The sequence below is a fragment of the Hydra vulgaris genome, chromosome 07 (genome assembly GCF_038396675.1).
Source record: "Hydra vulgaris chromosome 07, alternate assembly HydraT2T_AEP".
NCBI classification, from domain to species: Eukaryota; Metazoa; Cnidaria; class Hydrozoa; order Anthoathecata; family Hydridae; genus Hydra; species Hydra vulgaris.
The window spans coordinates 14,107,501-14,122,409 of NC_088926.1; the positions used below are offsets into that span (position 1 = coordinate 14,107,501).

At 25.6% G+C, this 14,909-nt stretch overlaps 1 protein-coding gene across 1 annotated transcript in view; it reads right to left on the reverse strand.

The window, feature by feature from the left end:
* The window catches only part of LOC100212289 (protein KRI1 homolog), an 81,514-nt gene that overhangs the window by 16,653 nt on the left and 49,952 nt on the right, over positions 1–14,909 (reverse strand). Inside the window, exons 7-10 of the mRNA XM_065801137.1 lie at positions 10,757–10,811; positions 7,873–7,950; positions 4,136–4,481; positions 3,111–3,149 (exon numbers count right to left, since the gene is read on the reverse strand). Of these exons, the coding sequence (XP_065657209.1) occupies positions 3,111–3,149; positions 4,136–4,481; positions 7,873–7,950; positions 10,757–10,811 (518 nt within the window). The remainder of the gene's footprint in view (positions 1–3,110; positions 3,150–4,135; positions 4,482–7,872; positions 7,951–10,756; positions 10,812–14,909) is intronic.

The window sequence follows — 14,909 nt, forward strand, 5'->3', positions numbered from 1 at the left end:
ATAGTAAACATTGCTTATGAAAAGAGCCATTTTAGAATGATTTTTTCTTGTATTAGAATATTTATTTTAAAGCATAATTTTCATTTTAGATACACGATAAACTCTCAGAATATGTCTTTTTGTTTCCCTAGTTCATATTTATTGGAATAACCTATATTTTGTACTATATTCTGTCGGTTTTTGACGGAAAACTCGAAAATTATGGTTTATGTCAGTTAAAACTGAAATTTGGCTTCTAAAAAAAAAAAAAAAAATATTGTTGGTAAAATTTGTTTTTTTCATTTTCACCCCCCCCCATGTCTTTGTCGTTCCGTACGGCCCTGCCAATAACTTGCCATGACGTTGTAATCTGATTTTAATACTTATATCCAAGTGATCCCCATAGTGTGGGCTATCATTCCACAAAAGGGTTTTCTCGGGTCAGAAAGTCAAGGTTAGAACCCATTTTATAACACTGTGGCGTAGTTTCTGTAACTTCCCGTTAACAAAAAAAAAAAAAAAAAAAAAAAATATAGTAATTAAAAATTTTTTATAATAATTTATAACTTCCTGTAAAATATTTTTTTCTATAAATTGAATTTTTTTTGAGATTTAGTAACTCTTCCTGATGATCCAGCAATGATGAAACTTCAAGTCAAAGATAAAAGTTAGATAAGTGTTTTTTACTAATTAAATATTGCTCTGTTCTTTAAGAACATTGAGCACTCTATTTGTAAAATACACTAACATAATTTACATTCGAGCTTTAAAAATTCCATTATTAATGATTTTTACTGGGTAATTGCATCGAACTAAAAATTGTTTTAGTTGTTGAAGTCTGATTTCCATTTTTATTGGATTAGATACGAAACAAATGATTCGTTTAGCTAATGTAAAAGGTATATTTTCCTTTGTGTGTTTAGGGTGATGGCTTTTGTAATTTAGATAGTCATGGGAGTTTGTAGGTTTATAAAAAATGTCTGTTTCAATAATGTTGCTATCATGTAGAATAACTGTTATATCTAAAAAGTTTAAAAATTGGTACTGTGTGGTATTCGTATATGAAATTTTAGATTGTTCTTCTTTAATTTGATATCGGGGTGTAAAGAATTGAGACACTTTAACAGCAAATTAACATTAATTGATTTTAATAAAGCGACAAAACCATCATCCATGTATCTTTTGAAATTGTTTTGAATATTCTCGCATTCAATTTTATTGAAGAAAATCGGTAAAACTTTAGGAAATAATTTCATTTCTTCAAGATATCCTACTACTAAACAAGCATATGGTGGAGCCATTTTTGTTCCCATAGCTGTTCCGATTAGTTGATTGAAAAACTCATTATTGAAAGTAAAATTATTGTTCTTTAAAATAAAATTCACGCTTTCTAAAATAAAAGCTTCCGAAAATCTGATAGGTATATCATCACGTAATTTACTTATCCAAAATTTAATCGCTTCTAAACCTAGTTCATGAGAAATACTAGTATAAAGATTAGAAATATCAACACTGTATAAAGTAGTATTTTGGTACTCCATATTGTTAGGTAGTACTCTAATGAAATGCCAATCATCTTTTATATATGTTGTTAATTTTGGTACAAGAGGTGATAAGATTTTTTTAACGAGTTCACCAAGGCGCTGGGTGGGCGAAAAAAAACCTCCTACTATTGGTCTTCCATTCAGATCATCGGGGCATAAACATTCAATATATTCCTTATTAGATTCTTTTATAAAATTTTCTATTGCATTAGATTTGTGAATTTTTGGTAACACATAAAAATTGCTAGTTTTCCATTCATAGTTTTTGAGATAAGTAATTTCTTTTTTTGTTAAACATTCTTTAAATTTATCCACGTGATTTTTAAGTTTCTTAAAACATATTTCATCTGTTACTATCAACTTTTTTAAATGTTTCAGTTAATAAATGGTCATGGTACACAAGTTTATCTCTATAGTAATCTGCATCCATCAGAACTAAACAACCTCCTTTATCAGCAGATTTAATGATAATTTTGTTGTTACTCTTTAGTTCTTCTAAGGCATTATGTTCTTTTTTTGTAATGTTATAATTTACTTTCATTTCACCAGGAACTAAGTTATTTATTTGTTGTACAATGTTTGATAAAAGAGGATTCGATGTGAACATTTCCCGATTAGATTTATCTTTTACTAATTATTCATTGCTGTATAAAACTGTTCATGGATGATCAATTTCCTTGTAAATTCTTTTAAATCGGATTTCACTGAAAATAATTTACCTTTGGTTGTGGGAGTAAACTTAGGACCTTTGAGTAATAGAGATATTTGTAACATTGATAGCTTTATTTTTGATAAATTTATAATTTTAGGAGTTATTTTTTCATTTTTACTGCTCGTTGTGGTCGTTGGTGGTTTTTTGATGGTAAATTATTATCAGATAGAGATGAATCATTAATTAGAAAAGTGCTTGTTTGTTGTATTTGTTGCACAGTTTCAAAATCCTGACTATTTGTTGAGTGTTGAATACTATCTGTTCTTTTATCGTTTCTTTCAGTTAGTGATTTTATTTTTAGTTTGTCTTTTTCATATGCTTTTTTCATTCCTTTAATTTTGTGGTCCCATTTTTTGTTGGTAAAATCAACATATATCATATATTTATATATATACATATATAAATATATATATATGTATATATATATATATATTTATATATATATATATATATATATATATATATATATATATATATATATATATATATATATATATATACATATATATATATATATATATATTAATATATATATATATTCTATATAATATATAATCAATCTATATAATCAATCTATAGTAATAGAGCTTTATTTTTATATAATTTTAAAAAAGAAAATTTCAAAAATTTTTTTTCATATTAGAACTAAAACTAATTATTAACTAATGGATAATAATTAATTATCATCTAAATCAGGTAATTAATAATTAACTAAAGTTTCTTTAAAACACTGAAATCCTTTTATCCAATAACATACCAGTATTTATTTATACATGTAAACATTTTTTTTAAGTATTTTTATTATTTTTAAACTTTTTTGTAAAAATCCGCATTAAAAAATGTCTTAAAAATGAAAATGTTGAATAAAAATTAACCTTCATTTTTTTCTGCACCTGTCCACTCATCCCAATTTTCTAGAAGAATAAAAAAAAAGTTGAATTACAATTTTAGTTTAAATAGGATCTAAAATTTTTGTCATTGATATATTTTTTTAATAAATAATTTTTGACATTATTTATATAAAAAAAAAGGCTTTTCCCATTAAAAAAAAAAAAAATTTCCTGTTTATTCATTATTGTTACACGAGGAAAACCAAAAACCCATAAAACTGATAAAATGACAGAGGGTCACTTGATGTGAAATACATATTAACCACTTGGTATTTTGAGTCACTTGCTGTGAATTACATACATGCAATAATACATTTACATAAAGTTTTTGTTGTTGTAAGCATAGTAATGCACAATATTTTGATTAAAAAAGGTTTTATTTTCACAGCATGCCTATTTTCTCATTCTTCAAACCAGCAAAAGAATCTTACTACTTAATAATGATGTTTATTAAAACAAATTTAATAAAATCGCTCGATTTGGTTTTTTTATTCAACTGATTATTACAATAATATAATAAATAATGTGGTCGATGAAAATAATATAAACAAAGCGGTTTATGAAAATACTATATTAAATAATGCGGTTGATGAAAAAAATAATAAACAATGTGGTTGATGAAAATAATATAATAAACAATTTGGTCACAAAAAATTATATAACAAACAATATGGTTAATGAAAACATGGAGGATATTATTAAATGGCAAAGTTTTATGAATGCATTTATTTTTATATCCATACAGTAGAAAATGAAAATACAAATAAATTTTTATGAAATAAAGTTTATGATATATCTTCACCATGTTGTATATTTTCATCAAACATTTCACTTTTAAATAATAAACAAATATCATATAATATAATAAATAAATATTATAAATATAATAAAGGTATTAAATTTTAGGATAAATATTTATCCTAAAATTAAATACCATTTTTAAGATTATCATCATCAGATAAAATTTAACACCTTTCTTAAGATCATCATCATCAGATAAAATTTATTACCTTCCTTAAGATCATCATCATCAGATAAAACTGGTTTTTCATATTCTTCTACATCATAAAACTCTTTATCATATACTTGTTTCATAAGTTGGTCATACTTTGCAGCATCAAATTCTCCATCTAATTCTTCTTCTAAAAATCCTACTTTATTGTTTCCAGTAATTTCTTTAAGTTTTTCAATTTTTTCAATAATTTCTTTTCTTTTAAGTTTTTTTAATCTTTTCAGCTCTTGGATTTTTTTATCTTTTTCTTTTTTTTTACGCTCTTCCCTATCTTTTCGTTTTTGTTTTCTTTTATCATCTTCACATCGAACAGATTCTTTTATTGTTCTTGGGTATCTTTTGATCTAGAGATTTTTAGAACATTTGTATACAGTAATATATAAATATGCTATTTTATATATATATATATATATATATATATATATATATATATATATATATATATATATATATATATATATATATATATATATATATATATTATATATATATATATATATATATATATATATATATATATATATATATATATATATATATATATATATATATATATGTATGTATGTATATATAAATTAGTAAAAACACTTATCTAATTTTTAGTTGTCATCTACAAGTTGTTTTACCATCAGTAGACTCATCAGAAAGAATGCCTAAAATGAGCCTACAGATGGCTAAACAACTTATAGAAGACAACTAAAAATTAGATAAATGTTTTTACTAATTTATTATTGCTCTGTTCTTTAAGAACATTGAGCACTCTCTTTGTAGAATGCACTAACATAATTTATGTATATATATATTAGTGATGTACCAATTAATCGGCATCGGCATCAGCCTAATCGGCCGCTTTTTGTACAATCGGAATCGGTATCGGCATCAGCCTTTTTTTATTAATTTACCGATATGCATTACCGATGGCATTTTAATACTTTTATCCTGCATTTTGATAATTATTAAATAATAAATAATCTAAACTTTATGCATCACTTAGAATTTTTAGAAAAATTGTTTATTTTGACTTTGTTTACAGGCAAGTTTATTTATTTGGGTCCAAGTATTTGTTTACCAGTATGGATTACATGAAAAAATTTACCCAATTTAAAGCTCTATGGCTTTATATCTTCAAAACTTTAATAATTAGTTAATTCATCGGTATCGGCATCGGTATCGGCCTTTTCCTATTCATCGGCATCGGTATATATATATATATATATATATGCCAGTATTTAATAAATAGTAAATGTATGCATAAATATATTAAGTATTATAAATATTTTTGCCTGGTCCTGGCTATTAACTCCTGCTAAATCTTAAAATTTTATCAAGGCCGGGTTTTAATTCTCAATTTTAGCTGGGGCCAGGTCCCCGGTCACTTCTCTACATTGATTCGACCAACTTCATGCACATCTCATGTGGCACTTTTAACCAATACTCATTCAGAAGTTGCTTCAAATGCTCAGTTGATTGAATTTGATGGTTTAAAAGTTTAGTGTAGATCCATGACCAAATATTTTCTATTGAATTGATATCGGGTGATCTCGAGCACCAAGGCAACAAATTGATCTTATTTGTGTTAAATCAGTGTGTTATACTATGTGCTGTGTGTGTTAGAGCCCCATCTTACTGGAAGCAAGACCCCATATGCCTACTGAGCCCCCACCACTTTGTCATCTTGCTTGTAAATAGCGCTCATAATATTTCTCAGTTGCAAATCTTTTAATGTATGTTCTTCCTTTGCGGTTTCAAAAATTGACTCACCGTTCCAAATCACTTTTGCCCAATCTTCAACTACCCTATGCAAACATTCTTTGCACCAATCTTTTTTGTCTTTTGCATCGACCCATGATTGACAAGATAGGTTTTCTTATTGCATAGACACATTACCTTTTTTTGCCAACCTTCTTCTAACAAGTTCTCTGCTTACATTTCGATTAGAAAAGGATTGGTTGAATATTTAAAATTTTTGTTGCTGAGCCGAGGACTTAACCTACTGGTTCTAAATATACTACTTTTGTCACTAAGCTTTGGTTGTCTTCCAGAACGAGGCATGTCAACAACATTACATGTCAGTTCCCAGCTTTTCACTGTTTTTTGCACTCAAATTTAAGAAACACCAATAAGTTTAATAATTTTAAACTTCGCCATTTGAAGCTCTCTGACACTGCTTTTCTACTCATTTGCAAGCGAAATGAAATTTAATATATATATATATATATATATATATATATATATATATATATATATATATATATAAACACACTGCCTGGCAAAAGTTTCTGGTCACTCTGTTTTTTGCAAAAAAATGCATAAAAAAATAAGTTAACTAATTACAATTAACCAAACATCATTATAAATAATTACAAACTAATCAACATGTTTAAACCTATGATAAAAATCAACAAGTTTTAGCAATATAACACGAACAAAAGTTTATATTTTTTTTACATTCACATTCATGAAAAAATCACCCTTTGCTTTCCTTACTGCACAAACAAGTTTTGGCATATGTTTGATTAAATTATCCAAATAAATTAATGAAATATTTTTCCACACTCGTTGCAAAATTGACCACAAATGGGTTGTTGATGTAGGACACTCTTTTCATACCTCACAATCCAGTTGTTCCCATAGTAACTCCATTGGGTTGAGATCAGGGGATTGTGGGGGCCATGTCATAATTTTGAGTTCTCCGCAAGTTTTTTTTTTTTTTGCAAATAGTTTGTACAGTAATTAGCTGTGTGTATTTTTATTCAATTTAATATCAATTATTACATGTTTATTTAAAACATTAGTACATTAAAACATTAGAGTAAGGGTAGTATGTATATCAAAAAACAATGGTGCTAATTAAAATTAATCAGTTGTAGGTGAAAAATAGGTGCAATTTAGGTTTCATCATTAGAACCATGATTCATTCACCAATGATATTTCGGAGAGCCTGATAAAAAGTAACCAGCATCACTTGCTACATTTATTAAATAGTCTCTAGCCTACTATCTTATAATTCATTGTTACAATAAAATAAACTTCTCTAAAAAAAATGCTAAACACCAAAAACTCTTAACAACCTAAATCACTTGAATACCTTAAATACCTCTCAAACAACTGAAACACTCAAACACCAAAACCTCACAAATACCCAAAATACCCAAAAAAATGTCTAAAACACCCGAAAAACCTCTCAAACAGTAAAATACAAGGAATATGAAATTAATAAAAAAGAAAATATAAAAATTAAAAGGACAATAAAGACATATAAAAAGGAAACCTTGTGACAAAAGCTACATACTAGCTATACATTTAAAAAAAACTATTTCATTAAATAAATTTAAAATCAAATAATAATTCTAATTTTCAAATAAATTAAAGAAAAGCAAAATGTGATTTTTATAAGTAGGTAAAATTGGTCTAATAAAAATGTTTATATGTAACTACAATAAGTAATTATATATACTATATAAAGTATTTATATATCATTTATAGTGCAAATATAGAGATATGAAATAAGATAAACCAGGTAAACCAGTGATTTTATTGATAAATATCCAATAAATTATACTTGGAAGTATAATTATTTAAAATGTAAATTACAATAATTATATTTTAATACATATATTATATAATAGTTTTTACTTGAAAATTTATTACTAACTTTATATATAAGATAGTATTTGAAATTAAAATTTAAAAAAATCTTTCAGCTTTGTTGTCTACTTCAATAAACTAACTTACAAGATCTTGATCCGGTTCTTCAAATCGAAAGTTAAATTTTTTTTCAAAATCTTCAACTTTTTCAAGATCTTTCTCATCCTTAAAGTTTATCAAAGTAAAAGAATTTGAAAAAAAAACATTTAGAGAAACACTAAGATATTTTAAAAAATTGTTACCTTTTTAAACCACCTAATATATAGAAATATTAAATGTTGAAATATTAATTTTTTATTTAATCAATACTTAAAGGGCTCCCAAACCTCTGAGACATGTTGTGTTCATATTAAAGAGAATAATAAAAAAAAATTTTGGGCTCAATTTTTTCGAATAAAACAAAAGAATAAATGCACACCAAGAAAAACTTTTTTATTTTAGTCGAAGCTCGCCTTCTCTGTTTTGTTGTAGGCAGAAAAGTCAGAAAAATATATGCTGCAATCAACAGACTTGATAATTTATTCAAGCTCGTGTTATTCCTAAGAGTTTCAGTACATGATGTCATTGAATTTTTTTTGTTTGTGTATCAGATCGATTACATAACAAACAAAAAAATTAATTGTGTTCATCAAAAAAATTTAGCCCAAACATTTTTTTTTATCGTTCTCTTTATTATGAACACAACATATCTCTGAGTTTGAGATCCCTTTAGGCATTTACTATGTAAAAAAATTCATTTAGTATATAGAAAAAAAATTAAGAGAAAATGTTTAAGTTTTACATTTTTGGTGTACTTTTTTAAACAGAACAGCGTTTAAAGGTTAATTATTTAAACAATTCTCAACAATTGTTTAAATAATTAACCTTTAAACAATTTTTGATTAGAAAATGGAATACTAATAGAAAAATCTTAGAGGCTACAAATATTCCTAGAAATTCCAAACAAAATGAAACATTTGAAATTTATACTGGCAAGAACAAAAAGTTAAAACAACTTCAAGAAATGATAAAGAAATTTAAAGAACGATTTGAAAGTGCATAAGATATAGGAAATCATCTGAAAACATTCCACTAACATTAATTAGTAATTGCATTTATAAAGCAAGGTTTAGTTGATGTATTTTGTGCTTGTAAAAAGCCATTTTAACAAAAGAAAAAGAATGGGGAAATTTTTAAATTGCAAGAGTAGAACAGTTAAACATAGTAGCGGAAGTGTTATATGGCATTGGTAAATTTGAATTTATTGATGAAGGTAGGAATGTTAATTTGTGTAACAATATATTGAACCAAAAATTAAAATATTCTGATGAAAAACTTAGATAAGGAAACAATTTTGTGTTTCAACAAGGTAATGATCTAAAATACACTGCAACATTGCTAAAAAAACTAGAGCCATTTTTATTAAAAACACTTCAAAATGGACTTCTTTAAACTTATTTTTAGCCCTTTCTTTTCGGTTTTTTTCCTTAATCTAGTAATTTGAAATCATAAACCAAAATTTTTTCATTTTTTAAAAAGTCTTTAGGGGAGACCGGGGCTTGTTGGCTCGGTTTTTACTCTATGAGCTCTGTAGCCCTAATAGTACATTGTTTTGAAAATATTAAAGTGTAGTCTTAAAGAGTATGAATTTGGGTAACTTATGAAACTTGCATTCATTTACAAAAAAAATTCTTGAGGCCATTCCAGGCCCTCAAAAACAATTTTATCCCAAAATTTAATATTATTTTTAGATGGTACCAAATATTAGTCCGTATAACAGCCAAAACAGTAGCCCACTTTTTATCTGTGAAAAAAACCTAAAAAAAAATTTTTTAATTTTTTTGTAAGAATAAATTTTTCCAGTATTGTTAAAAATTTAAAAAAAAAAAAAAATTAATTTTATAAAAATATATATTTTTTTCCATAGTAAATGCTGAGCCAACTTACCCCGTGAAAGATTTGTCAACTTACCCCAAAGCCTTTTTTTCAAAAAGCAGTCTATAGCAGGGATGCGAAGTCCCAAAAAGGACTCCGGATTTGAAAGTCACAAAAAGATTACTTTATCCTAGTTTTTGGTATCCAGGAGCTCTAAAAATATAAATAAGTTTATGGACTACTAATAGGAAAAAAGTTAAGACTTTTAGGTTAGAGGAACAATCATTTTTTAAGCTCGGAGTCCTTAAGTATAATGGCAGCAAGGACTACGGCACTCCAGGACTCTGGGCTTAAAAACAATAAGTTTCAATCCTTTAAATCTCATGAATTTCTTTCTTGTCGCAGATCATAAGTCAACAAACATGTTTAGAGTTTCTGGACACTACAGACTTGGAAAAAGTAGAGATATAAAGCCGGAGTCCTTTTGGGACTCCGCATCCCTGGTGTATAGATCCTAAAAAACGGCAACTTTGAAAAAAATTCCGACTGGATATAGTAAACCAATTGTAACTGGAACTTTTAAAATAATTCTTTTTTCATACAATTTACTATTTTCTTTTTAAAGTAAAAAGGAAGCAATGTTCCAAAAATTAGGTTTTTGTCCAAAAAGCGCATAAATCATCATATCTCCCATGCGCATGCGCGAATCCTGACAATACTAAAGTGAATGATGAAATGGTCAATTAGGAAGGTTCTGTGTAATTTTTGTCACTTTCTGATTAAAGGCTCAGAAGATAAATGCAGTTCGTCAACTTACCCCTGCGGCCAACTAGCCCCAGTCTCCCCTATACCAAATAAAAAAATCTGAAAAAAAAAATCTTTGTAATTAGTTAATAATATATATATATATATATATATATATATATATATATATATATATATATATATATATATATATATATATATATATATATATATATATATATATATATATATATGTATGCATGTATATAAACTACATTGTACTAACAACAAGCACATAAAATAACATCATACTTAAATTAAAATAGACAGCCTTTTCAATAAAATTGTAAGTAAGTGGTAAATAACAAAAAACCTCATCTTCTTGTTCACTATTTAATTCACCAACGACCTCGTTGTAAGTAGGAATTCTAAATTTCAAATTGAGTTTTAACATATAAGTCAAATCATTATATTTCAACCAATTCAAAATAAACTTTGAGGGGCACCATCTCTGATTTTCCTGATTTTTATATATTGTTATGTGCATTATGTAGATAGGTTTGATTTGAAAATTCAGACCAAATTATAGACCACTGATTACCTATTGGGGGGTCCAGACCACATTATAGACCACTAATTACCTATGAGAAAATAGAATTTAAAGAAATAATGGCTTTATTTTGAAATTTATTTATATATATATATTAGGTATCTAAATACAGGGCTTGTGATAAAGTGAGCGCGATCGCGCTCCGCTCGTAAAATGCGCCCGTAAACGGTCTTTTCAAACGTTCTAGGCGCGATAAACAACGCGCGTTCAGCTTATAACGAGCGTATAAAATAACGCTCGTCCAATAGTTCGGGATTATTTTTTTATTTTCATAAAATATTTAAAAAAGATTTTTTATTAAAGATGTTCTGTTATCAAAGCACTGATATAAAATATAAAAAGCACAACGTCGTTTTCTTTTGCACTAACGTAATGAATGAGCAGTTTAAAGTCGTTATAATCGCTAATTTCAATAATGGAATGTGCACGTGGAAACACAATGTGATTACAAAAATGCGCAAATAAAATAAGAATAGAAAGTTAGAAAACCATTATAAGAAAATTGAAACTGCAGAGTATTTTTAATCTTGTGAAAATATCAAGTAAGATTTATTTGATTTATTGTTTGTAATATTCCACACACCGTTTATAATAAAAATAAATATTAATAATAGAGTAATTTTTAAAATTAGTTTTTGTTCATAGTATGGGTTTTTATTAACATTTTTATTATTTTTTTATTATTTATTGCAACTCAAATTTAAAACGATTCTGTTGTTTAGAATGTTCGCAATCAAGGACATTCGAAAAGGAAACAAAGTAATGTCGTCAATATTTATTAAATGGAAAGTTATTATTCTTATTTATTAATATTTCAAATTATTCTTGTGTTATTTTTTTAAGATAAAAAAACGTAATTTAAAAAAGAAATTTTAGAAAAAAATTAAATAATTAATTTGAATAAAAAATATCAAGTAATATAAAAACCATTAACTGTTAATTAAGTTTAATGCGTAACATTTTAAAATACATATATCAAAACAACGAAGCAAAACTAAGTCACTAAATTATACTTAAATCAATAAGAAGTTGTGTTAACGATACTTAAATCAATAAGAAGTTGTGTTTTTGTTTGATATTATTTTTTTAAAACAAAAATAGTTAAAAATAAAGTCGCGACTGACAATATACAAGAAGTTTGGAAGTAGAAATATCTACTTCGTTGAAGTAATTTCATGAGTGTGATACTAATTCAAACATTTTTTGACGAAAGAATTATGTAACAAATAAAAAAAGAAATATAAAATAAAAAGCTTTTTATGAGCATCGCCTTCAGCAATTTTCACGGTTGCGCTCGCCGACGTTATCTTGAGCGCACTTAATCACGCTCGATGAAAACATATTCTAATTTTACGAGCGCGATATAACACGCTTGACGATTTTCTTCATCACAAGCCCTGTAAAAATCTATATTAATTTAGAGACCTTTATTTGAACAATAATGAAGGTCTCTAAAAAGTTACTGCTCCCTTTATTTGTACCCCTGTCTACTATAAAGACCAGATCAAGGAGAGGACAACCAACCATATCTTTCTTTTTATTAAGAAATGACTTATAGTTAGTTGCACCCTTCACATAGGCCAGTCAGCAGATTAGAGGGACACTGGTTTCTAGTAACACATAAAACTGTTGATGATTGAAAAATAAGGTTATTTAAAAATGCTGGCATTTTTGGTGTGGATTCAACAAGTTTATAATATTCGCATTTTCAGATAGTTAAATCTAATGGTCTTATATGCTGTTAATCTTAGATAAAAACAAAGTGTTAGAAAAATTTACAAGCATCTCAATATGGCTGAAAATTGGACTTTTTTAGGCGAGTGGACATTTTGCTTTTAGATATATTTAAGTTTAAAACTGCAACAAGCAGTTTTAAACTTAAATATATCTAAATAATAAATAAATCCCTATATTTTGCCCATTTATTGCAGACACTAATAGCTAATCAGAAAACTTATCTGTAAAGACTTGTGGATGAATAGAATAATGCTACAGTTAGTTTCATTTTGGCATATTTTAGCATTTTTAGGATTTTTTCCAAAGTTGAGGAGGTCATAATTTTTTCTAATTTAACACAAGTTAATGAAAACCACTTTTTTAAAGAGAGAACTATCCAGAAAATAGTTCTAGAAAAAATGAGACACTAGTTGAAAGTGAGAAAAAAGTTATACAGCTCTAAAGTAGTCTGTTTTGACCGAGAGGGGCTACTGTGTCATGTTTCTGAGGCTATAATTCCTGAACCGTTGTACTTGAAAGTCTGAAATTTCAAATTTTACATATTGTTATGTGCAATATGTAAAAATCATTCTGATTTTTACATATTGCACATAACAATATGTAAAAATCAGAATGAATTTTACATATTGTTATGTGCGTTACTAGATTTATGGAAAATCAGAGATAGTGTCCCACAAAGTTTTTTTTGAATGGGTTGAAATATAATGATTTGACCCGTATACTTTATACATATTTACATACTGAAATAAGAAAACAGCATCATTATATATATATATATATATATATATATATATATATATATATATATATATATATATATATATATATATATATATATATATATATACATATATATATATATATATGTATATATATATGTATATATATATGTATATATATATATGTATATATATATATTTATATATATATATATATATATATATATATATATATATATATATATATATATATATATATATATATATATATATATATATATATATATATATATGTATATATATATATATATGTATATATATAGAACTCTTGTATTATGTCAGAAAAGTTTTACCATATCTTGTTGACAAAAAATAAAAATAAAAATGCAAGACCGGAATTTCTTTTCTTAATAGTTAATAGACTGCCTGCCCAAACCAAACGCTCAGTCGAAGTAGCAGCACTCCCTTGTGGGTCAGGCTAAAAGATAGTAGATGTAGCAGCACTCTGTTGCGAGTCAGGCTATTTGTCAGTCGATATAGCAGAACTCCCTTGCAAGTCAGGCTATTTGTCAGTCGATGTAGCAGCACTCCCGAGCGAGTCAGGCTGTAAGATAGTGGATGTAGCAACACTCCAGTAAAAAAAATAAAAATGAAAACCTTTTACTCAAAAAATTAAAAATAAAATCATTTTATTAAAAAAAATTAAAATAAAAACATTGTTTAAATTGTTAAAAACATTCTGGTCAATTAAATTTGCCTTTTTGTGGTTTTTTTAAAAAAAGAATAGCTTGTAATTAAATTAATGGTTTTAACTTTCTGACAACACACCAATGTTGGACAAAAGTCAAAAGTAATTAAAAGTGACGTATGTGTTAGTGTAAGAATCACTTTTTTCCTTCCGTTCTTCCCAAATGCAACAAACTATAGAACTATATATATATATATATATATATATATATATATATATATATATATATATATATATATATATATATATATATATATATATATATACATATATATATATATATATACATATATACATATATATATATATATATATATATATATATATATATATATACATACATATATATATATATATATATATATATATATATATATATATATATAGATATATAGATATATATATATGCATATTTATAAATATATATATATATATATATATGTGTATATTTATTTATATATATATATATATATATATATATATATAAATATATATAGATATATATGTATATTTATATATATGTATATATGTATATTTATATATATATATATATATATATATATATATATATATATATATATATATATATATATATATATATATATATAGATATATATGTATATTTATATATATGTATATATGTATATTTATATATATATATATATATATATATGTATATTTATATATATATATATATATATATATATATATA